The sequence below is a fragment of the Ixodes scapularis genome, unplaced genomic scaffold (assembly GCF_016920785.2).
Source record: "Ixodes scapularis isolate PalLabHiFi unplaced genomic scaffold, ASM1692078v2 PGA_scaffold3__209_contigs__length_174095766, whole genome shotgun sequence".
In the NCBI taxonomy this organism is placed as follows: Eukaryota; Metazoa; Arthropoda; class Arachnida; order Ixodida; family Ixodidae; genus Ixodes; species Ixodes scapularis.
This window is the reverse complement of record NW_024609868.1, coordinates 24,358,713-24,384,565: the sequence shown is the minus strand read 5'-3', so window position 1 is coordinate 24,384,565 and position 25,853 is coordinate 24,358,713. Positions and strand designations below refer to the sequence as shown.

The window sequence follows — 25,853 nt, the reverse complement described above, 5'->3', positions numbered from 1 at the left end:
CACTACCCAGAGAAAACAATTTCTGCAAAAAAAAAGTTGATTTTGAAAAATGTCATATTTACATCTACCAACATCTGGAGATTATTCCCAGAAAGTTTCGTTAGTTTACACTGCTTAGTTAATTTTGTATAAGTTATTTTCGGACCACCGATGCTAAAGAAAAGGTAGAGGTTGGAGCACTTTGAATACATTTTTCTCCATTCCACTTTTTGGCATAAACTTCCCATTAGGAAAACTATTGTTTTATTACATAATTTGGATTTATTTTTATAAGTTTTTCTGGAGTAAAATTTTAAGAGAAAGATAGCTATGACCTTGAATTTTTTATTTTTGTCAATTTTCATGCTCAAGAACTAGCATTTTGGACAAAGGATGGAAATCTAAAAAAACAGCAGTTGTGTTTAGTGGCTTTTTTGTCATTAAAGATGGTATAATATAGAAATATAGCTCCATAGCTACCTGCTCTGAACTGTTCTAAAGCAATATTACACATGAAAACGACAAACTTATAAGTAATTTCAAAACGATAGTTTTTTTACGCAGACAAGCCCACTTTCATCTTTGACCAATTCCAACTTTTTTTGTACTTCACCCAGGTTTAAAAAAATTGGCACAAATGTTCTCAACATGAGCAGATACAAGCCCTCTAAATGTCATTTAAATCAGACAAGTGGTTCAAAAATTCACGTTTTTGGGTAACGCCCCGCCTTATTAATGACAAAAAAAAGGTGCACAGTGAGTGAAACAGCAGCACGCCACAATTATGATGTGGTTGGGAATGTGCTGCAACTCAATTGAAAAAGAATGTAGTATATCAGAAAAATGAAATCAAAGCTCTGGGCATTTATCTGGAGGCTTTGTTAAAAAGTGTGCCTGAATAGCCTAAACAAATATATACCCTCCTGAAAAATAAAGCCTATAAGAATTGTTTTCTGTGTTAATTTCTAGCTTTTCAAAACCGTTACCATTTGTTAGGTTTGCCCACATTGATAATGTGGATGCTTGGGCAAGTTGGTAATTCATGCTTTGATTGAACAGCGCGGATGAACAGTCACACTCACATGGACACAAAAGGAGACAGGCTCGCAGCGCTGCGAGTCTGTCTCCTTTTGCGTGCATGTGAGTGTGACTGTTCATCCGCGCTGTTCCATCATTGCCCAGATTATGTATACATTTAAAAGCACCTGTCAAGGGCCTCTGAAAAAAGAGTATCGTCAAGGTTCTAGATATGCTTTTTAAAAGTGTTCCCATGTGCTACCTTTTCAGATTGACTTTACAGTGTCAGGAATGTTAGAGATGGTGTTTATATTGATGCTGGTGTTCTCTACAAATTTCTCTAAGGCAGGAAGAGAGCATGCTAACCCTGGTGGAAGCATCCATCTTGGCCCCTTTCTCAAGCAACAGCTTCACCATGTTGCTCTTTCCCCATTTGGCAGCAACGTGAAGTGGAGTGATTTGGTGCTGCAACACAAGGCCATGTCAGGCTTCATGAGACATACATGCTTACACTAACAAGTACATGGGCACATGTATTTTGCTTACTAAAAAATATGGGTGAGAAAATATACAGACTTTTTAGTGTGATATGATTATTCAAAAAGTCTGAACAGGCAATTTCTTCAAGAGATATAAAAAAAACAGTCCATTTATACATTGAAAATTTTAAAAATTTACACACACGTAATAGCTATAACTAAAAAACACTGCTTGCTATTTGGTGACTGTTAGTTTTATTAAAAAAGCAGTGCTTCACGTAAGTTTTATGGAGTCTAATAACACTTTTCCATGAAAATGTGAAAAACGGTCATACTCATGCGATGACAGATACAGGCCTGCTTTACATTTCAAATGAAGCTCTAATGTCTATATGTTAATATTGTTCTTGACGTCATTCAGCTAACAACAGATAAATAGCCAACTAATGTCTACTGGTAGGAAATCGACTGCACACATTGACCCTCCTGACGTTAGTGAATTCCAGAAAACCATGACGTATGTGGCACCTTGAATCTAACACAACTCTTTCATAAGCAAAGACCAGATCTCTCTTCCATACAATATGGAAAGGGCACATCATTGTGCCTTATCGAAGTAGGCTAGCGAATGAGGAGGCACAGCTAACATTTTGACCGGTGCTGTGATCCTCAGACTCACAGTTCAGTGGCAACATTTCCAGTGCATATCACATATGTCTGGGTCTAAAAGTGACCCGTGCCTCATCTATTCCCAGTCTCATTTCATTAATCTAAATCATTCCCTCTGTGAATACACCTTGAAAGGTAGACACGCAGCCGCGACTGAAATAAGGGTCGACGCGCGTGCAAGCTACAGTCTGTTGGAGGTTAAGAAACGCGGGACAAGTTTCTCCCACTAAGACCTCCACTCTTTCCACTTTAGCAGAGTGAATACTGGAGAGAAGAAAACCACCAATCATGGCAAGCAGAAAACTTTGTGTGTCCCACTTTTCTTGACCTGATACAGACTATACTGATACACGATCATGCTAAAAAATAGGCTTTTCGCATGGTTTCATAGCTGGGAGCTGGCTTCACTGGGAGAAAGGATTTAAGATGCCATTTGGCACGGCTTCAGAGCTGATGACGTCGACTTGCTCCATAAGACAGTTAATGCTTTCGCATTAAAAAAATCCAGAGAAAGAGGACACACAGAAGGTGGTATCACTGTCTCAATGAACAGCAACTAAGGCTGTACTGCACTCCCCCTTGTCTCCGGATTATTCTGTCCTGATCCCACGAGCTTCGTCTTGTAACCAGCTCAGAAAGCTGGTATGTGCATGGACACCAACACGAAGAACGCAACACAAACGAGCGCTCGTCCGTGTCCCCTTCTCCCTGTCCGTCTCCGTTTGTGCACAGAAGTTTCCCAAGCGATCGTGCACCCACTAGCCCAGCAATACTTCTCAATAATGAACTCGGTTCGTAAATAGGTGCCGCCAGGTTCGGGCACAAAGCGGTGGGCGCACCTTGGCGGGGAAGTTGACGTCGGCCCCCTTCTCGAGGAGCAGGGAGGCGATGTTGCTGTTGCCGTAGTGCGCCGCAATGTGCAGCGGGGTGAAGCCGCTCTTGGAGGTGACGTCCGGGTTGTGCTCGCTGTGCAAAAGCAGGGCGGCGGCCTTGCAGTCGTCCTTCTTGGAGGCGATGTGCAGCGCGGGCAGGCGAACCTTGCCCCGTGCGTCGTTCTCCAGCAGCACCGCCACCACTTTGTCGTGACCCTGCTGGAGGGCCACTGCCAGCGGCGTGAAGCCGTCCTGCACGACACGCACGCGTTTGAAAAGTGATCGCGTTTTGACGCACGGGGTGTGCGGATCAATGCAAGAACAGGAACCACTAGATAAGCTACGCCTCCAAGAAACTTCAGTCATACCAAGAAAACCCCGAGACCATGCACCAGCTCGACTGCACATTAACCCTCAAGTACTTTGGCCATCTTGACGCCTCAGATCATTGTCGCCAGTTATCTAGAGCTTCGCCTGAAATCACAGGAAATGTTTTTCCGTCCTCCAGAAATGCTGAAACAGTCCGCAACGGAGCGAAAGGACGTCGCCTAAACACCCCGACGCCGTGACGAAAGCTCAGAAAGTCCCATTTTCAAACTCTGCCTACACTAGGCAACAAAATGGTAACGTACACGGGACAGTTGGGGAAATGGAGCGTCGATACTCTAACCATAGTTAATTTAGTGGCCTTAGTTGGTACAAGACACAAGGGTAGTCGAAGTTAATAGGAGGAAACACCCTCACCACCCTGAAAGGAACCTCGTGGCAGCCGGCATTTGCTACAGGACGATGTCCGAGACTTACGGGAGGTTCCAAAACCCATATCGTTAGGTCGTCCGAGTTGTTGAAGATCACACAACAGGTGCAAACCAAGACCTTGCTACGTTCAATTTTTCGGCAACAGTGCCGCAGATGTAAAGCAATGCTCCTGTCTGCTAGACTGGCTTCAATGACTACCGTGCCTTGGGGAGGGGCAGAGCGTGTAGGGACAACAGCGTGAATTTTATGCTGATGTATTTCGCTGCCGTAAACATGTGGTCGGTGTTGAGAGGAAAACTTGCAGCTTTGACGAATAGCAGGATGGCCTTCATATTCCAGTCAGCAGGCCCAAAATTCAGCCGAAAAAGTACAACTTAAGAAGGGGACGATTCGGATGATGTAGCATAGCAATATTTTAGTCTACAGAGAATACAAATTAATTGTCAAGCCTTCCTTTACTGGTGCCTCCCTCATAAACAAGCCCATGATGTTCGAGCTCCTCGATCCTGGCATTTTAGTCTCCTCCACTCGGGAAATATGGGCATTCTTTAGCAGTGTGAAGCACCCCACAGGCAAGAAAACAAGGGATGAGAAGTTTTCTGGCGAGGCTCACCTCAGTGGCGAGGCTCTGATTGGCGCCGTGTGCCAGGAGGAAGCGCACCACTGCGTCGTGGTTCTCCTGGGCAGCCATGTAGAGCGGAGTGAAGCCGCTCTGCGACTGCACATTCACGTTGGCCTGCTTCTCCACCAGAAGCTTCACCACCTCCTCCTGGCCCGCCAGCGACGCTATGTGCAGAGCTGTGTTCCCTTTCTGCAGTGAACGGCACAGGCAACGTCGGGGTTAATGGCTTACGAAGAGCAAGTCAAAGCATCTTCGACATAATTGCTGCAAGTATAGTTCACTTTTTTCAAGATGTGATTGAGAAGATAAAGAACATCAGCTTCACTGCATTACCAGATAGAAAATAAAAAGCATTAAGGCAAAAAAATCGGTATATTCAAAAAGAACAAGTTCTTTTGGCCGCAAAAAGACCCATGAGAGTGAAACCTAAGAATCTAGTGACTAAAGCTTCGTGCTAACAAGTGCACACAATCATCATTACTATTTTTCTAGATGGTATAGTGTTAGTGAATGTCAGTTCAATCATGCAGAAGCTGAAGCTCTATTTCTATTTTCTGGATGCAGCTCAAGGTTCAACCTAAGAGGTAGCATACCGTGAATACTACAAATCAATTTTCAGCAGTTATCGCAATCTGACCCTCAGGTTATCATCACCAGTAGACAATCCTGCAGTCACCCACCTTGGTTGCAGCATTGACGTTGGCTCCACGCTTGAGCAGCTCACTCACAACGTTCACGTGGCCCTCCTTAGCCGCAAGGTGGAGAGCGTTCAGCCCATTCTGGACACAGACGGAGAAACCATCACCTTGGCACTCGCACTGTTTCAAATCAACATGTACAGACAGCAAGGAAGTCCTTGTTACTGCTGTTCCACAGGGCACCTCGAGGCTGGTTTGGCGATTTGCGTTGGGGTGTGGCCTACCATGGTACGAATGCCTCAGACTGCTTGGGACGACGTGGTTGCTATGGCAACCTACGTAGTATGTGCAACGCGTCGCGGTAGGATGCAAGGAGTTGTAACAGGATCGGTCACGTTAAATCTCAGAAATCTGAACTAGCCTTCATGTGCAGTTCTTCTTTACATTGGTTTATGCTGTAGATGAGGAATGTAGCCAGTGTGGTACCACTGCAAGCCTGAGGTCTTTCATGCAGTGGGATACATGACCGCACGCCGGTTATGATGCTCATCCGGATAGAAACAGGCAAGCTAGCAGTGGTACTAAACTGGCTAAATTTTTCATCTACGGCATACACCAGTGTCACTGTATCTCCAAGGCAGACCGACCCGTATGAACACGAATGTCAAATTTGTTTTTCTTTTTTTAGTTTCTAAAGAAAGCTTCGATCAATATGGTAATCTTTCCACAACCGTGACTAGCCTAAGTTATTTATGCTTCAATGAATAATCTATGAAGACTGCAAAAGCAGGCTGGTAGCTCCAGAAGAATATCCTGCAGAGAGTTGTTTGCACAGTGGAAGGACTGTACAACCGTGTAAGAGCATGCTTGGAGGTCCCGGAGGAGTGCAAATAGGGTACTTTTACAGACTAGTTAGGCCAACCCATATTACTGGGAGGTTTAAAGGGACACAGAAGGCAATTTAATACCTGTTATGTCTTAGGATTTCAAGGATAAAGATTTCAAGGAAGGATTTGTATTGACTTTTCTAAAGTTTTTTTTTCGATCAAGTGCCACACAGGAAACTTCCATGAAAACTCAGAACTTTCAGAATTCACCCAATGATTATCAATTGGATAGATTCATACCTAACTCTAACTAATCGAAGTCATCAAAGTGTTAAAATTAATGGTCACCTCTCAAACCCCATTCCAGTTTATTTGGGTGTACCCCAGGGTTCTGTATTGGGGCCATTGCTGTTTTTGATGCATATAAATGATATAGTGTACCGGACTCCCCCAGATATTCAAAGCAGGCTCTTCGCAGATTATTGCATTATTTATTCAGCCATTAACTCAACTGACCAACGAATTTCGTTAAATAAATATCTGGACCATATAAAAGGATGGTGCAAAAATTCTGATATGAAAATGGAGCATACCTTCATTTAAATACTGCAGTGGAGATACCGAATTGAGTAATGTAGAGTACCAAGTACCTCTGTGACACTTTCTCTAGAGACTTAACCTGGGCCAAACATATTGACACCATCTGCGCATTAGCATATCAAAAGCTTTGCTTTCTCAGACATAAATTGAAACACGCAACGAAAGAGATTAACACAGTAGCATACTAAACATACATCAGACCCATCTTAGAATAGGGTAGTGTTGTCTGGGAACCTCACGCAAAGAGAGATGTTGACAGGTTTAAAAATATCCAACGACAAGCTGCATGTTTTATTCGTTCTAGCTACAGGCAGACTGCATCCTCAACAGAAATGCTAAAAAAAAAAATTTCCTCCCTTCAAGTTCAAAATGATTGAATAGATTAAATCATTCAAAAACATGCCAAACTTACAGTAGCCAAATAGACACCTTTAACAGTCGTTTTTTGTGAAAACGATTGACGATTGAACAGGCAGCAACATTCTGAATTTATAAACTGTGTCTTCCTTCGAGCATTCCATTGCACAGCTGCTAAACCAATAATGGTTCAAAATGACGTGTTTTGAAACTGCATTTTGTAATGATTGTTTAGGTTAATTTTAGTTTTATATGTTTAGAATGCTACGGTATCACCTCGGGTGCCATTGCATGTTCTAATAAGAATGGAACTGCTGAAACTTTTATGTTTTATATTGGCGTTTCTTCTCTCTTTTTTTTTTATGTTGTTACAGTGATTGATATTTCCCCTGTAATGACCCTCAAGAGAAGGCTAACAATATTTTCAAATAAATAAATAAATAAGGAAGCTAGCGTAATTTTCAAAAAAAAATATTAGATGTCATATTTCCAATGCATAGGTTGCATTTTTTTTTACATTTTTCTTGGTGCATCTTATACAACAATGTCACTTATTTGTGTGTGTTTTTTTAATACATGGTGCGTTGTCATTTTTGTTTCATTGCTGCACGCCACCTTTCGTAGAGCACTGTAACTACATAGCAATTAGTGGTGTTGCCCTTTCCAGGAGGCACTACTGTCGTTGCAATCTTCTACCTCTTCTACACTTTTCATAACACTCTGTAGGCGAGAAATTTTACGTTTTCCCCAAAGCAGCTTACTGTGGATAGGCAAGACAGTAAGAAAAGAGCTTTTACAGCATGTGATCAATGTTGCCTAATTCAGCCATGGTTCTATATTTGTTTGCTTCAGTCCAGTAACACTGAAAAGTGGGCTGCTATATATGTGTAAAAGGAAGGATTGCGGCTAGTCAATCTTTTAGCGGTACCGAAAGTGTGTCAAGGTTTATTTATTTGCCTGTGCATGATGCTCGCATTGTCTCCTGACTTGGCCTAAAGTAGGCCTAGTGGTCCAAAGCTTAGTTCACGAGTACCTGGAGTGTCTAGCATGTTAAGCTTTTGTTCACTCGACATCTGTATGCTAGAATAAAGCCGACTGACTACCTTTCGTTTTGCGCAATTTATTTTCTTTAGCTGTGAAACACTCGAAAAGCCCCCACCAGACAGCGTCAAGCTATGGGTATTTCTCGCGAGTCTGAAACGTCAGAGTTGCACGTCAAACGGTACGTGCGATCTAGCCGATTACGCGAAACTCTTATTTCGTGATTACTAGTGTGCGTAAAACTAAAAACGTCCCCGCTTTGAACCATGCAAAGAGGTGCGCGGCTTATACAAAGATGCCACATACCAACTTTTCTGCGAAACGGCCGGCTCAATATACGGAAGTCTGATTTATACAATGATAAAACTTACAGTCTAGAAAATATGGTAAGTACTTTGTTAGTAAGTGTTTTGTTAGAAAGATGAATTCAAAGCTTGAAATCTCGGACGTTTTCATTGTTCTTTTCTTCATCATCAATCAAGTGATTGTTACAGACCATTTTCTGGCAGCAGAGAGTATAAGCATACACATATACTTTTGCTGTAGCTAAATGCATGGACAAAACACTTTTGAAAGCTGCACTCGATATAAGTGAGCTCAAGTTACCATTCTCTTCATCTTCCATTTGCATTGTGTCACCACGGCAGGTTCCCTCACCTTACATTATTAGGAGGTGTTGTCAAGTGTACTATACCTATTGGGCATGTTTCATTGGTTCCCAATGCTGCAAAACCCGTCTAGTATCACAACTAAGAGCAGCTACTGGACACCATGAACAAACGTCCATCATCAATTCCAAGCTCGAAAGTCACTGCAGTATCACTTTAAAAAGTGAAACATTATCAAAGCTTAATTATGTTCAGCCTGCATTATGAACTAACCTTAATAAATATGAATTGTGATACTAAATTTTTACCTTGCCACAGAATGGTAACTGAAATGTCCCACTCATGAAATTAGTTTCTACAGATGTGAGAAAAAGCTATGCCCATGAGCAGGTGAGGACAAAAAGGCCAGAATTTAGACAGCAAAAAGAAAGCAGAGCCATATGGCATGACAATATTTATAACTAGCTATCAAAGTGTAACATACCTTTAGCTAGTCCGTTCTTAGATTTCACAAATGCACTGGGTGAGGTAAGGGCAACAACTTACTGCATTACTAGTGTTGATATCTATGCTGCCCTTAAGGTACTCCAAGACCTTCTCCAGGTTGCCAGCCCGGGCAGCCCGTAAGAAGCTGGCATTTCCATCGGTCTGCAAAGAGAAAAAAATATACACAGGAATCAGCACTGTAGAGCTTGACAGGGCACAGAACTTTAATGAGTGATGCTGACTTCAGTCAGGTGATAGCGATATAAAGCTGTTTTACTATCACACTATCCTTCCTAGCTGTAAAGCCAGCAATCTCATTTCATACAACGCTCAACATGAGAATGAAGGGTGGCGTATGTGAAGTTGACTTGTTCATGTCTAGAAAGGTCATGCCACAAGCAAAAGAGACTGTCAAAATTTAATCTAACAAAACAAATTTTTCTCCATGATGGAGTATTTCTTAGTTTCCTGTTTATAACACAGAAGTAGGGTCTCAGGGTGGTATCCCAAGGATTATGATATTTTGAAAAAGCAAGGTTGCCTCATCTCACCTCAAACACCTCACAGCCAACATAATCTGTTGCTGAATGTAGATGTCACTATTTCTGTGAACACTATGTCAACATCACAACCGTCAAAAATAGTTGATGCAGAGAAAATGAACATACAGCAGGCCAACTACACTGTGAATGTATATACATAACCCCATCTAGATAATTCAACACCCTTCTCAGAGAAAATATTTCAGATGCAATTTAGAGTAGCTTTTAAAAAATTTCAATAAAGTATGCCTGTGAAACTGGAATGGGATTTTATTACCTAGATACTAGAATCTGTAAGCACCAGCATTTAAGCTTCCAGCACTTCCTTACTAATTCTTTTCGCTGTGTATGTCTAAACTTAGTTGCCCTCACAATTTTTTTATTTTTTTTTTCTATTTTAGATTTAATTAAATGTTTATGTTCACATATTGACAAGAAAACTTGTACGAGAGTAAGGTTATTTTGTATGAATTTTGTCTTAGGCTTGTGCTAAAGATTCAGGAAGAGTTTACAATACCTAGACTTCTAAAGGCTGGAACATTATGCGAAAAACAACCAAATATATTGCAAAAACCGCAAACAAAACTCGAATGGCAGTTAGGCTCCTCCCCTTTTGCAAAAATCGGAAATCACTTGAAAGATCCTGAGCACAAAATATTTTACCAATGGAGCCTCCGATTTGCTAATGGCTCGGCGCAAGAAAACTTGGGGAAGCATTGCGATTTCCATGCGGGAAATATGCCTTATGTGGCTTGTCTTCCGAAAATCACGTACAACGGTTTTTGGATGGCCCGATTTCTGTTCGATTCTCTGTCCATTTTGTTGCATCATATTTTCCAGCATTAATTAATAAGGCATATGTTTCCGGAAAAACTGCTGTTACATACGGCTTTCTCACTGATGAAAATATTTTTTCAATAAAGCAAAGAATTCTAGCAAGGACTCTCTCAGCTGGCTGGCACTTTTTTGTTTCCCTTTTATGGCACTCCAGTAGCCTCGAGACGTGTATAAAGCTAACACTGTTTGGCCACAACCACTATGCACCATGCCCAAAATAAACGTCAAAAAGCTAACCATTTCAGGGTCGCAAGGAAGGAAAAATATTGTACCATGATATGTTTGTTTTAATAATGTAATTGCTAACCGAAGGCTGCGTCATGGCTCCCAGTTTTGCATATTAGAGACAAACAAATACAGTACAATTTTCGACAAAAGCCTGCTAACAGGCATATTTCAAGATAAAAGCAATTCCCTTCCTCAAGTAATAAGAGTAAATATTGACATAATGTTATGCCAAAATTAGCAGCAGTAGCTGCTTACACAAGTTCACAACCAAGTGTGCCCCTCATACGGAAAGCCTATCTTCACAACTGCTACAGGTTAAGTAGGTTAAGTCAAAAGAAAATAATTGTTGATGCAATTGAAAGCATTCCCAAGGCTCAGGCATGTTTCTAGCAAATCTTATCTCTGGTTTCCCCATGGCAAACTAAAGACTTGCTAAAAAAAAGAGCTAAAGAAACAACTGCGCGATAAGATCAGTATTACACAAGCATGATACAGACTTCATTGTGGGGGAGCACACTTGGCTTTGAACCAACTCCTACAACTAAAATGTTTTTTTTTTTTTAATGTTTCTTTTTACAGTTTGGAACAAAGTCAAGTGCACGTCAACTCCTCTGACTAATACATAAGCTCTACAAGTTCATGCTGGCATTGACACATGTCCAAAAGTTGAGCCTAACACACATATTTGTTGAACATTAATATAGCTTGTTCCAAATAGCGTTAAAAAAACCATGGCTGTAATTAAACAAATTTACTATAGAATGGCTATCCCACATAACATGTAATGTATAGAAATGGCATAGACCAGTGGTTCTCGAATGCACAAACTCTTTGGGGTTCCTGAAAGCCAATACAAATGTGCAAATGATCTGCATTGCATTCCTTTCCTTGTTCCATAAAAATCGACAGCTGGGTAAACCTTGTCCCTGATTAATTAGGATTATAGCTTTCCATTTCTTCAAAATGTTGCAGCAGGTTGTGTACGGAAAGAGCACAAAAACTGTGGCACCAACGAAATGGCCCCAACAAAATATGTTATCCCTCTCACACTTGCTTTGGCAGAAAATCTACCGGACATAAGGTGGTGCACAAATTGTGCCAAGGTGCATTGTTGGGCAGTAGCTTGGTCTTCCCCTCCAACTATGAAGAGTCGATGCACCACTGAAATGCACCCAGATGTCTACCCCCATGGAGTCATGGAGTGCAAATCAATCTAGTTCAGCACACACTGACCAGGCAAAAAAGAGGACCTCGAAAAATGCCAGGAAGTTGGGAAAACACTTGGAAGGACACTGTCGTAACACAGCAAGCAACCTCACCAACAATGGAGCACTATCCAACTGGACTTGTTCACTCTCTTCCTTGAAGGACACAGACGGAATGTATGTCGCAAGGAGGTAACGTCCCAATGACGAAAATGAAGAAACCAACACGGAGGCCCAGGTACGGAGTGATGACCAAAAACCAGAGGGACGTCTCCGAAACTCTCCAACGTCCATTTTGAGGACGACTATTATCGGAACTCTTCACAATACCGTCAACAGAATGCCGAGTGGAGGGACGGCTACAGTGTGTCTAGACGCTCACAGGTGAGACTAGCGAAGCTCCAACAAGAGACCTTGAGCTCCCTCTCAAAGGCGTGAAATTGACCACGATGCGACACGCATGCTGCCCCTTCCCTCCCAAACGTTTCCCCCGCGCTATGCTGCCTCGCTCGATTAACTCCATCTTCCGGTACCACCCAGAGAGACGCGTTTTTGCTTGTTACGTCCAAGGGCCCACCCTAGAGCTGTCCTGTCTGTAGTATTTGGTGCCTGAACAGATTACCTGCACCGCTTAAGCAAGTAGTCTAAATTTGTGCTAAAAATATTACAACACAAAATATATAATATCTGACTGCATTGGTTGACACAGGGTGCTCAAAAGTTCATTACAATCCCAGATTTATGCTGAGTTAGTTTTGTGTAAGAATGTATCCGTTTGGTCGTAACAGGTGTCATTTCTGAAGAGTATAATATTCAAACATAACAGAAAAAGATATTTTATTGGCAAATCTGTTCATGAATGCATTGCACAGAAAACTTTCATGAAATAATGCTTAGCTGGCAGTTGCCTATTTGTTTCATAGGAAACTTGCACTTAACTCATCCCATCAACACGCTTGTAGACAGGAGGCAAGGGAATCACTTTAGATAGTGTTATCTCATAGGCTCCAATGCCAATCTTGTTTTCCCCTTTCATTGCCCTTGTGCAGGAGAGCATAATTTCTGTGTTTGCAAGCCTCTGCCAGTAAAACATTCAAAATGTCTTACGATTCCTCATGAATACCGTAGAGCCAAGAAAATGGTTTGACAAATAAACTTAGTCAGAAAAAAAAAAACATTCCTATACCGGATGAGCCTGCCTTTTTGAAGTATAACAAATGAAGGGTGCAAACAAGATTCGAGAGAAAGGATAAATATAAACCAAAGAAGAAAAGGGGGTGAGGGGTATGGGATCAATGTCAAACATCTTTGATGAATTTTTTGTGCAAGGTTTTATAGTTTATACATACATTCACTCAAACAAAGTATAATGATTGAAGAGTGCGAACAAGAGTCGAGAGAAGGAATAAATATTAACTAGTGAAGAAAAGGAAGTGAGGGGTATAAATCAATGTCAAAGACCTTGAAGACCCGCTTCAATTCTCCTCCTCCTCCTCCTCCTCCTCCCCCCCCCCTTTTTTTTTTTTTTCTTATTTGCATAGGTCACTTGGCACTGGAGGTAGACTTTTTTTTACTATTCATTTATTCATTATTTGCATAAACTGTCTTTGAGGGATATATTGGGAGTCCGAGCTTTTACAAATGTGAAGATTGCGAACTTTGAAAGAAGCTAGTGGATACTCTGCCAACAACCGGCACAAACCGAAAAAAAAAAAAAAAGGAAAGAAAGGTTAGCACCGGAGCTTGCACAAATACGACGAAACTTCGACCGTTCAAGAAAGCCCGGCCACGCAATGTCAATAAGCTAGCATAAAGATTGAGGTTGACTCTTCGGCGTCTATAATGCATGTAGCAGTAGACGTCTAAGCTGATTCATGCTATATAAATAAGGATAAAAAAGAGAGCGCACGCGCAAATGAAAAAGGGCCGAATGAGGCAGTATTTGCACCACGATTTGCACAATCACAATATCGCGTGCCGGCGTGCTTTCGGATATTGATTTTGTATCCTGCCAGCATTAACGGTGCAACCAATTTTCCTCTTCTCGCCCACGCAATGCGTGGGCGAGAAGAGCTTAAAGGTTGAGCTGCCATAAATATGCAGAAACGAGGCGAAAAGGCGAACACCAAAAGCAGAAAAGACAGCCGAGATTCTGTCGCAACGAGAAAGTGAGCTCAGTCCACAGGCGCGCTCACACTACAAAACTTTTCAACGCGGGTTAAGCTAGCACACATACACCAACTAAGGACGAGAACAGACGCGTAAGGATCGGAAGAAATGATGCACGTCAAGGGACGAGCCGAACATCGGCACGAATCCGCCGGCGAAGCGCTCGACGGAGGGGGCGCGGACGCAAGCAGCGGCACCCTGCTTTCGGCGAGGTCGCGTGATAACGGCGTACCCAAACGCATACACGATGTAGCAAGCAAATCGCACCAAATTTAATCGGCGATCGAGAAAAAAAAATTTAAAAGTGACTTTACCTGCTGTTCCCCTTGAGTAACCATGGTTACCATCCACTCGAACGGTTTAAAGGGAGCCTACATCGTCGAGGAGACGGGTCGCCCGCCTCGATTCACCGGCAGCTCCTCCGTTCAAAGTCGCGTTTCTCGGCGTCCACACCTCGATCGGCGCACGAAGTACGCACAGAACACGGATTCCGCGGCTAGGTTCCAAGCTCTGAGGGGGGAAGACGGTACTGTAAATCCTCGGGGAATAATCAGAAGACGCCGGGACGTCGGGGAGAGCGGCTTCGTCGCTTCGTCGTTCGCGTCAGACGCCAGTATTGATTTGCTTCACTGCGCATGCGCGTGCATGCATCTGCGGGTCTGCGGCTTGAAAAGATGGCGGCGGCCGGCGAGGAGCGCGGAGGCATCGCGCGCCGACGCTGCTGGAGTCGCGCGCGGTGGTCTCTTGGCATGCTCGTTGCTGTCGACACCGAATGTTTCATTTGGCTGAGGTAGTGACGGCCTCGTCAAAGCTGTCGCTGACGGGTTGAGGGCAGGAGCAAGTCCGAGATTTGGAGGGAAGGCTCGCATCGTGTGCCAACATTATATGGTCGTCGATCAGTAACCCGAGAGAATTTATCACGCCCGAAATAGTATGCGGGAAATATCAAATATCTTTATAAAAAAAAAAAAAAAAAATCGAAGAAGCGAGCTGTTGCGCATACTGCTCGCTTTCTTCAGCAGCACGAATGTATAAACATTGTGCAAACGGAAGCACCTAAAAAAACTGAATTTTTAAATAACTACAAAATCGATCTTTCGCTTGGAAAATGTTATTGCACTATAAAAGTAACTATTCAAAGAAGCGAGCTGTAACGCGAGCCAAAGCACATACCACGATTTATTTAGTTGCCCGAATATTTACAGACAATTATTTAATTCCTGCCAAATACCTCACCATCTCCGTTATCATTCTCACTTGTATCCAAAGGCGTTGCACACGTCTCAAGCGTCTCTCTCTCTCTCTCTCTCTCTCTCTTATTATTATTTTTATTATTATTTTTTTTTTGTAACGGAGAGAAAAAAAAAAGTTCAGAAAATAGCAGAAAATGTTTGCAGAATAAAACGCGCATGGTAGAAGGACATTCTTTCAAGCAAACATTGTGATTTCGTAAGCAAAAAAATAAAAAAATAAATAAATAAAAGTAATCCAAACTTGTCCTTTTTTTCTTTTTTGGTTTAGGGAGAGGGGGGAGAGTGGGTAAGGAAGTTTCATTGAAATAATAAAATGTTTGTTGTGATCCGTGCTGTGAATTCGACGCTATTTCATACATTTTTCGGGAAAACAGTTCTTCATTACGGTACGCAGAGATTCAAGATATTGAAAAGATTGACCATAAAACCTAAAATTCAGAAAGAAATAAAAATCGATTTTAGAAATAAGTAATATACGTGGCTTATGTTCTAAATGCAATTAATTAACATTGTTCTACATCCGTCTATAATTGTTCCCGGGGTATACAACAATGTGGAACAATGTCTGCGAGCGTTCAGTTGATTTTTTTTTTTTTTTCGGCGCTTTTGTCGAGGAACGAATGCCTCACAATCTTGGGCACGCAATAAAGAGATGTTGAGCGAACTAAATATGACACGAGCAACCACGTGTCAAGCCGCATCATGTGGTAAGGTTATGTAAGTACATCATTTCCGCAAACCCTGAAATCGTGTACAGGTACCTGCCTGTAACGTCCGCATTAGTGCCCGCAGAAGTGGAATGCGAAAGGAGACAACATGCAGTTGTCACTAAAGCACTTCCTTTTTCCAGTATCAATCGTTCATTTTTGACAGCGGTATTATACGATAATTTTTTTTTCTCCCGCTTCACTATGAATAATGTATGAAACTGGCCCCGTCCCATACTTCGGTGAATGACTATACAGCAATTTTAATTACTAAACTTTGTTGCCCAAGAAGTCTTTGGTACTATTATTAATTATTACTGGAAAGAAATTCGATGAGATTACAATTACTTTCACTGCGTGTTTGACTACGAGTTGTCCAGACGCAACTCAATGTAAATACCAAGGATTACATCGATTACATAGTAAACAGAGCCAACAACAAATAATGGTAATTAAAACGAATCTTGAAGGATGCCGTCTACCACTAAACTGCTCGCAAAGTACGAATTCGCCCCATTCTTGAATATGCGAAAATTGTATGGAACCCGTTTACACACACACACACACACACACACACACACACACACACACACACACACACACACACACACACACACACACACACACACACACACACACACACACACACACACACACACACACACACACACACACACACACACACACACACACACACACACAAAAAAAAAAAAAAACATCGACAAGTTAGAAATGATTCAGAGAATAGCACTTAGGTTTGTCTTTAACCGATTCGGACGAAGCCATTCCCCTTCAACGCTAATGTGCCATACTTATGTAATACACTTGCAAACTAGAAGAAAAATAGCTGGACGCGTAAACCCTCTTCTAAATCATCAACCACTCCATCAAAATTCCACAGGACAAATAGGCAACTTTCGCGACTAGAACAAATACCAGATTTACACACTCCCAAAAAAAATAATTAAACACCGGTTTCAAATTGATCCCTTTAAATACTCATTTTTTTCCACGCACAACGTCGGAGTGAAACAAGCTAACCAGGCAGGTCGTTGACTGTGATAACGTTTCTTTGTTTTTTTAGACCGACTCCCACCTTATGTATAAACAGCTTGTTTTGTAGCGGGAACAGCACTGCCACTATCACTACTTCATCGGGACTGACCTTTCGTTTTTGTTGGTGCTGCGGGACCTTGAATTTCTGTTTCTGCATGTAGTGTCATACAGTTTTCTTCTTTCAACGTGCTTTGAACCTTGCCTAGCTCTGCTGTCGATTCTAATCTGTATTTCTTATCACAGCATTGTATTAGAACGTGATCGCGTTGTCTTATCATTGTTCATTCTGTGTTGATTTGTGCCACTCCTATTGTATTCATTTCAAGGAATGATAGTATTGTTAAATAAATAAAAAAAAAAATAAAACTACCCAATATCAATGAGAGTGATTTGTGTACATTCGGTCACATGTAGTTGGTGCCTTGGTTTTAGTTAGTCTATTAGATTCATGATAGAATACCGAGCTCATAACACCATAGAAGTCAGTTGTTTTATTAACTTTCTGCATCGCTAAAACCGCATATTTGTCTTTTTTAAATTATTATTACGATAATTTGAATTAAAGGTGAAATTCACTGAAATCCAGTCTAGGGCAAGGCCAAACGAGTTCAAACGCCATGCGCTTCCTTTTTTTTTTTTCTTCTATTTTTTCATTTATTTTATAGTGGTAGTAAGAAGCACCAACGTTACAACGTCTTTTCAGCAGTGGTTGTAATTGTAATAAAAAATTTGAAATTGCTGATACTAAAACTTAATTAAATAAAAATTACCTGTCTGTTTAGTCAAGTAATTCATTACCGATAGAAATGAATCCAAAAAGTAATTAAATGTGAAAATAATAATTACTAGATATTGTAAACCGTTTCGAGCTCGCTCCCTATAAGGTTATACTATTGCCGGCCTTCTAGCGTCTCCTTCAAGAGCCGAGGCAATGAAACTGATGACAAATCCACGCAAATTCTGCGCTGGTTTAAAGAACACAATTGGGTAATGAACTCTCAGGTAACCATTAATGAAGTGAAAGGACCGAAATAAAACTAAAAACAAAAAATAGTAAAATTATCTTAAAAGTCTGCCCAAGAAAAACCTTCTTTCCAGTTCAGCCTTACACCTATTCGCAGTCAATAATACTACCCACAAGCATGTATTATTTTATTTCCCTGTATTTCCAAAAAAAAAAAAAAAGAAAAACCTTCCCGGAGACCTAAGACAGACCGAAATAATTATAACTTGTAAAATATCGGTCTTTTTTACCTTTTTAATTGAGGGTGACATATAATTCTGCATTCAGAGTAGAAGCACGACATTCCTCTCTGCGGATGTCGTCCTTGTGCTGATTGAAAAGAGCAAGGAAGGAGGTTGAACACAAACGGGGTAGTACCTGACACTCACTGAACAATATCAGACAATATCAAATCTTCAAAGTGAAAACATTCGGGTTGTAGATATTATTTCAAGAGGAACGTGGAAAGGAGGACTCGATCATAATGTCGCTTGAGAATGTTTAAGACTGGAAGCTAGGCTCCAACATTATGATTAGTGCAATTTGTTTTTCTTGATAGGTATATTTAAGGCAAGTGTGACGCGGCGCCGTGACCAGTGGATCAAACAGACACTATGTTTCACGAAGGGGTAGATGTACACGGCGGCTGCACGCGGCGAATGCCGACGACGAAAGCTGCCTCATCCACGCCGCCGCTGAGCGAGGAGAACCGCTATTTCGGAGGGCGAGTGGCAAGGCGCCAGACGCCAGAAGACCCACGAAGAATCGTGCGCGCCCTTCGCGAGCGTCCAATTCCACCAGACCCGGTTTGAGATGACCACCGGTTTATTTTGTGTATGTGACCACCCCCCATGAAGTCTGCCTCAGATATGGGACATTGCAAGGAAAGTCTTATGTAGAGCTTTTAGGCTTATATGGTTAAAATGGGAAGTCTACAAGAAAGTTTTTAAAAGAAGAGAGAAAATAAAATATCAGAAGAGTATGGGAGTCGTGGCCACGTGTTCCACGTGGCCACAATACTGTGTGATATGCACACCATCTTTCTTTCTCAAAACAATATACGTGTATCAGGGAATTCTGGCATTTCACCTACTTTGACAAACCCATTATAAATCTAAACAAAAAAACAACTTGAATGCGTTATGTGGACGGTCTAGACAACGGAATACCTTTAAATCACGCCTGTTGTCTTCGCTGGAGCAGACGGGTTTTTAACATGCACCACGCAGAAGTGATGGAGTGGAGATTTGAGATCTGTAATGGGCATGTTAAAGTAGGTGACATGCCAGAATTCACTGATACACGTATATCGTTTTGAGAAAGTTTTGAGACAGGAAAATGTTGTGAATATCACACTGTATGTTGCTGAGTAGACATATGAGCCGCCTGTAGAAAACGCGGTCTTCTTCGGGAGCCGGTTCTTCCACAGATAACTGCTTTCCTCTATTCTGACTTGCTGAGATTTCTGCCCTCTGCGCCATAATGCACAAATGGACAACGGTGCATCGGACATAGACCAGATTTGTTTTAGCCTCGCTAGCAGACGCGATCGGCGCTCGAACTCTCGACACCGGACGGCGCTTGCGGGCGCAGGGGACTGCGGAAATCGAGTAGGTACGCCGCAGTACGCACAGCCTGCAGGATTTCTTTGGGCGTGCAGTTTGTTTCTTCATCGTGTGCGGTTGTAACACCGGGTGTACAAGAACTATTCATCTGGACACGTCCGAAAACGGCGAAAACCTCTGCTAAACCGCAGTCCCCGCGAACTGCCCGCAGGGCGGCGCCCCAGTCGGCAAAATATGGCCGCGCGCTAGAACGTCGCAAATTCTGGTCTATACCGAACCGAGAGACGAGCAGTCAACACAATCCTGCACCGCGTGAGACGACAACGAAATTAACGTTTCCCAGACGTGACAAATTATAATTATAATGCAATTAAATGCAAAGGTGCAAGCGAGCTGGACAAAAATGACGAAAATAATATCTGGAGGAGGGGAACAAGAGGGACAAAGGACAAACACAAATCTCCAAACACAGCTAAGTGACTGGTGTGCGATCGAAAAAATCCGCCTGGTCCGGGTATCGAACCCGGGACATCTCCATTGCAATATACCTGACATTCAACAAGTGCCGATGAGAATCACGGCGATGCCACCGGAACCCCAGAGCCGCCCACACACTCAACGTTCGCTCAAATCGTTGAGGGTGCACATGGATCTTCCATGTCACGCGAGCGCGTGGGAGGGAACGAGAGGCCCCCCAACTCACCAAGAGACAGCTTCTGGGCATCCGAATCATGATCTATCAATGCGACAGACCCAGAAAGGTCCGGCTGTTATCTTCTGCAACCTGCGGTGACACTGGTTCCTTCCAGCGGGATCGGCGCCTTCGGCGGGATGCCTGGGAGGCCGCTTCAGCGGCTCTTCCGAGAGGCAGGCTGCCCGCAGATGCCCGAAACACTGTGCTCCTCGAGGATGCGGTGCCGTCGCGACGGACGCGACGAAGCTTCGGACGCATTTAGAAGGTGCGGGTCGACCAGGGGCGGTGCTCCTGGCGGAGCGCCCGTCTACGCGGGAGTGCTTCCGGCGCATCCAGACAAGAACCCGGCGAGGCATGCCACAGGAGACAAAGCCCGGGAAATGCCACGGACAGCGGTCTCTTAGCAGCAGGACACGGGAGGCAGAGGAATAGAAGGGTCCCCCGAGGGTGAGAAACATCTGAGCCAGCAGCCTTTTCAAACGGCGAAGGTTGAGGACGTCTCTTTCGTGAAGATTTGCTAAATGTCTCGGCAAAGTTATGCCCCTGCAGTACACGAAACGGCTGCTGTATGACGGTGAAACCCAGCTTTTGTAATATAATTTCGTATAAGCATATTACGATCGCTTTATCCTTCTTACCTTTGAGCTTTGTCTGAGTAAAATTTCATACAGTCAAAAGATCAATATGAAAGTAAACCACTTTGGCTTTGGAGAACAAACACAACGGAACGTGATCGGGCTTCATTGCCAAAAATAGAAACGCCTACTCATGCAAGGCGCCCCCTTCGATTCTATAAATAAATTAAAATATTGGTCACTCAGAGTTCACACGTCGAGCTTTGATATGTCCCTCACAGACTGAGAGTTTTAATTGAATATCAATATTTTGAGTAATGCACTCGAGATAACCTTGATGTCGAGAGCTTTTTGAGAGCCCATCATAGGATCGATTAACTCCCGAAACCGCTACGCACAACGGTTGATCCCCTCCGCTTCCTAGACATAAGGGAGTTTTTGTAGATCGTTTTTGCTGTAGCGCTACGGCTCTCCGCAACCCGCTATACGATACTCGGAGCTCTACAGTCAAGGCCATCGGCGCGCAAGCGCAGTAGTGGCATCTTTTTGAGGAGGGCTTAGCGGAGGGGGAAACGCGGTCTACGAAAACACCCTATTACTTCTGATAAAACATATATGACTAAGTTTAAGGTTAATCGAAGCTGATCAGTTACAACGGAATTACTGAGGATTTTTGTGCTTCACATCGCGCGCACAACTAGAGAGCGTACATTAAGAATTTAAGATAGCTTTTTTTTTCCAATTATCAGTACTGCACGAGATACGCACGGTACTGGTAGAACCTAAAAACTGTCGACTGTTTCAAACTTTGTTATATCTAAAGAGCAAAGGTCTTGCAAGAAACACGATTACCTGCCCTCGAAGCTGCAGATGCTGCCAACGGGAGCAAGTTGCTCCGCGCTGTTTCCGGAGTCGAACATGTTTCGTAACGCAAGCCCGTCCACCCAGCGTAACCACAGAAATTTGACGCACTGTTTCTACGTAACAGACTAACTACAGCATCACGCGAGTAAGTCTCGTCTGAGCGTATAAGACACGCTTCTTGAGAAACAGGAAGTAGAGCGCGATACGAATGAGGAGTCGGCCAGAAACGCGTGCACTCTATGGATGTTAAAGCGAGAAACCTCCTGCTGGCTCACAAGGCAAATGTGGCAGGCCGACGGGAGCAAGAGAACCATCCCCATTTCACTGGGACCTCAACTCACTCGTGCCCTGACAACCAGAAGTAAGAAAACAGAATAACAAAACCCACGGGGAAAAAAAAAACTCGAAGAAGGAGCCATTGCGTGACTTGGTCAATAGGGATCTCTATATATGCTAAGGACCACGTCTTGCGAACCTGTGTGTAAAAATATTCCAAAAGCCGGGAATCATAATGATAAAAAAAACTGCTCCGACTTTACCCAACAAGATTAACAATTTAATTAAACGTTTCGTCTCCCATGCGGGAAACATGGTTAGTGAAACCTTCAAGCTGTGTGTGTTCAATTCTCCGTTTTTTTTTTTTTTTTTGCATGACGAATTGCCGGAAAAGAATAGTTTGAAAACTTTGTAGAGGCGCGAAGGATGTTCCAATACAGTTATTGATTGCGACATCAAAAGAGACACGGGTCACCGTGCCACTTACCACCAGGTCGGTCGGCATATCCCCATACACGTATTCCTGCGACGGACGAAGTCAGGTACGGTGTGGCACCGAAGAGCACGACGGATCGACGACAGTCAGAAAATGCATGCATCAAACTTAAGTGGTTCCGGCACAAACGTTGTGGCACCCCAACGCCGCATCTGAGCCTTCGAGGAGAAGTTCCACAACGGCGGCATAAAAGGCACCGGACGATTTCCGTTTTTCAGAAGTGCCCGCGGTGCGATCCGTAGACAAGAGCTACACGTCTTCTCAAGAAGCTCGATGCTCTCGGTATGGTAGTGCCAACTTTTGGCAGCGTAGTGCTAACACTTGACGGGGAAGTGCTAACCCTTGACAAGCTAAAACTCCTGGGAGTGCAAGCTGCTCAACCCACGGGCCGCAGTCCGTACATCAGAAACGAATGGCACACCGTGGATTTTTTTAATAGAGCCAAGCTTGAACTCGACGCTTACTGAAAGGGACGAGACTGAAGACGTGCCCCGAGGAAGCTATCGAACGGTCTCTCAGGGTGCGTGACGTGCGATCGGTCTGGAGCCTGCCAGGGCGCGCTGTTCCACGAACGGCTTATCCTTCCGGGGGAAGTGCGGTGTGTCGTGCGACGGCCGGCGGCGGCAGATTGTCGGGCCCGTACCACGACGGACCACGTGGCCCGAGCCGCCCTGCCCCCGTTCCAGCGAGAGCCCCACGCCACCAGCAAGTAAAAAGAGACACGTCGGAGACAGAAAACATACACGTACTCCGTGGACGCGCCCTGCCACGGCTCCCCAGTCCGATCGATACGCGAGAAAGAAGAGTGCACATCTCTGTCGTGCAGAAGACAGCCTTGGCGGATGTGGAGATTTGGAGGGAAAGCGCCCGAAGAGGATAATGTTCCCAAATCTCAACAGATCAGAAAAGGCGCGAGGCGAGGTCGAGATGAGCTGCATGGCGGGGCAGTCTCAATGATCTTGGAGTGCAATTCTGTACCGCTATAAAATATAGTTCGTATCATCCCCCGACTTCCCCCCGGGGGATGTGACCCTCTAAAGCGCGCGGTAGATATGAAATGTACATGAAAAATGACCAGTGTGCCAGTAATGACCGGTTGATAATCTTACCGCTGAATGTTATGTATAAAACACTGTACCTGGGCATGAAAAAAAAAAAAGAAAAAAGAAGTGGAGAGTATGCGGAATTAACAGCACAAATAGGAGAAAGACCCTTCTCGAATGTGTGCTGTTAATTCCACCAGATGATCGTGATGAGGAGTACGCGTCTGCGACAGCTTCCCTTTCAGCGCTTCACAGATTCACCCAGCTCGCGTAAACAGACTATGTTCTTGCGTATTTAGGCCACCGCAGCAAACGAGGGCATCGTATGATGCTCTTCTGCTTTCTATACCGTGCAACGTTTCATCGTGATTAACACCACTCACTTGTAAGAAAACAACACATCGTTTCACCCTCGTTCATGACAGCAGCGAAAGTTGGGAGGGTGAAGGGAGGGGTAGACTCGTCTCAATCCGCCAGCAATAGCTCCAAGAGGAGAGAAGAGTTGGACGCGGAAGTAGGGGAAGTATAAATACCGAAGTTGTGTTCGCCCAAAACCGCGCAGGATCGAAAGGAGGCTCCTTCTTGGCGTGTCGGCGGAGACAACCGGTCAGCTTTCGCCAGCACGACTTGCGGACCTTTCCTCCCGGTGGATCCGCGCCCGATGTCCGTCTCATGGGAGTACCACGAAGCGACGTCCCGGGCTCGCCGAGCCACGCGCCAAGCACCGGCGCCCGCGCGGTGCGGAGACAGCTGTGCCGGCGACGGCAGTCCCACTCCGTGCTCCGGAAATTTCGAGGCCGCGTGTACGCGCTCGCGGATCCGCACAGCTGGGTCTCGGGGAATCGAGTCCGCGTTCCGTCACGACGTGGGCCACCGGTGCGACGCCGCCGCCGCCGCAGCAGCAGTCATAGAGCTCGGCTTCTTCGCCCTCGGGCAGAGGAGGGTGGACCAATGTCCGTGCAACACGTGCGGGAGTGCCTCGCGTGCGGCCGAGGTATACCCGTCCACGCGCGAGGGAGAGGAAGCATCGCCGTGGAAATTCGATCGGATAGATTATTCGTCGTGTATATGAATTTTGGTGGAACCCGAGGAATCGGGAAATGGTGCCGCCGGCACTTCGAAGCATGACTGCGAAGCGCGCACACCCCAAGCGGGTGTGAGTTGCAAAACGAAACTCCACATTGTCCAATCAATTCCTGATCGGCGTGCATTCCTAACGGGGTCATACCGCTCGCTGCAATAGTCCAAAGTTTTGGCACGATATGGACTGCGATGAGCTTTTTAGCAGAAAACAGGACCATACATCGCTATCCTTCCGCAAAGCGTTTCGGTAGAATGAACCTGTTCACCTGTATACCGTAAATCACGGTAAGTATCAAACGAAGTATGCTATGCTGGACGAATGTACGAAAGAGATAAGAGCGATACTCTCAGCGGTCGTGTGCGACGCTATAATAGATACAGTTCGTTGGACTCAAAATTTGCTTGTTCACGCGAGCACTCGTATCTCTACACACCACGACGCAACATTTTTTTTTTTTTTTTTTTGCGAAGTATGTTATATTTACCACGCCGTTTTATTAAAATACCTCCACCCACAAAAATGTCCGTCGATATGTACGTGAGACACGTGCAACCACTTTTCTCCTATCACACAGCTTTTCAAAGGTGGCGAACTCGCGTGTGCTGGACCGGAAAATCTATTCAGTGGCCTACTATCTCTTCCAATTATCCACACACGGCTCCGAGGTCCTATTTAGCCCTGAGCATATAATATCTTTCTATGCTTTCAGTTTCACTTGTTTTGATCTCTCTATGGTTAAGACATTCATGCATACATCGAGAAGTAAGCGGTTCGAAATTTAAATTCTTCGTGACAAAGACTCGTAATCTGACAACCATTATTCAGAAAAAAAAAAAAAAAAAAAATATCAAGCGACCTTCTCGATTTTCTTTCCATCGAACGGGTTCGATCAATAACAAAGCCGTTCGATAGCCATCCACAACTGCTGCATGACGCGTTTAGTGCCAGAACACAGCGAACCGAAAACTGGATATTGATCTCATTACTCATATTTTGCTCAAGGGGAGTAAATCGCCGATATAGGCAACTAAAGCGCGAACGATGACAATAAACAAACATGTACACGCAAAACCACAGTGAACTTGAATGCAAAAGCAAACTTATTCGTGATAGCACCGGGTCATATTTACGTGAACCAAAGGTAAGCATAGCCGTAGTCGGACACAAAGGAACCGAATTAAACTCGACGATAGCTCAAAGTCACTAGCGAGCACACCCGCTGCTATAGATAAGTGTGATATCATTCGCGCATCACATATATTTTATAAACCGAACAAGCAATTCATTGAGATAAATCAGCCA

General features: G+C 43.9%; 1 protein-coding gene across 10 annotated transcripts in view; it reads right to left on the bottom strand.

Annotated features, from left to right (window-relative positions):
- Nucleotides 1-25,853, bottom strand: part of LOC8029528 (ankyrin-3) — a 225,125-nt gene that overhangs the window by 126,450 nt on the left and 72,822 nt on the right. For 9 of the 10 annotated variants that reach the window (XM_042292344.1, XM_042292345.1, XM_042292347.1 and 6 more), the window contains exons 2-6: nucleotides 9,015-9,116; nucleotides 5,078-5,176; nucleotides 4,389-4,586; nucleotides 2,984-3,268; nucleotides 1,363-1,461 (exon numbers count right to left, since the gene is read on the bottom strand). In XM_042292344.1, coding sequence (XP_042148278.1) covers nucleotides 1,363-1,461; nucleotides 2,984-3,268; nucleotides 4,389-4,586; nucleotides 5,078-5,176; nucleotides 9,015-9,116 — 783 coding nt within the window. Of the gene's footprint in view, nucleotides 1-1,362; nucleotides 1,462-2,983; nucleotides 3,269-4,388; nucleotides 4,587-5,077; nucleotides 5,177-9,014; nucleotides 9,117-14,249; nucleotides 14,533-25,853 lie in introns of those variants that run through there. The other variant, XM_042292346.1, reaches the window with a different exon arrangement.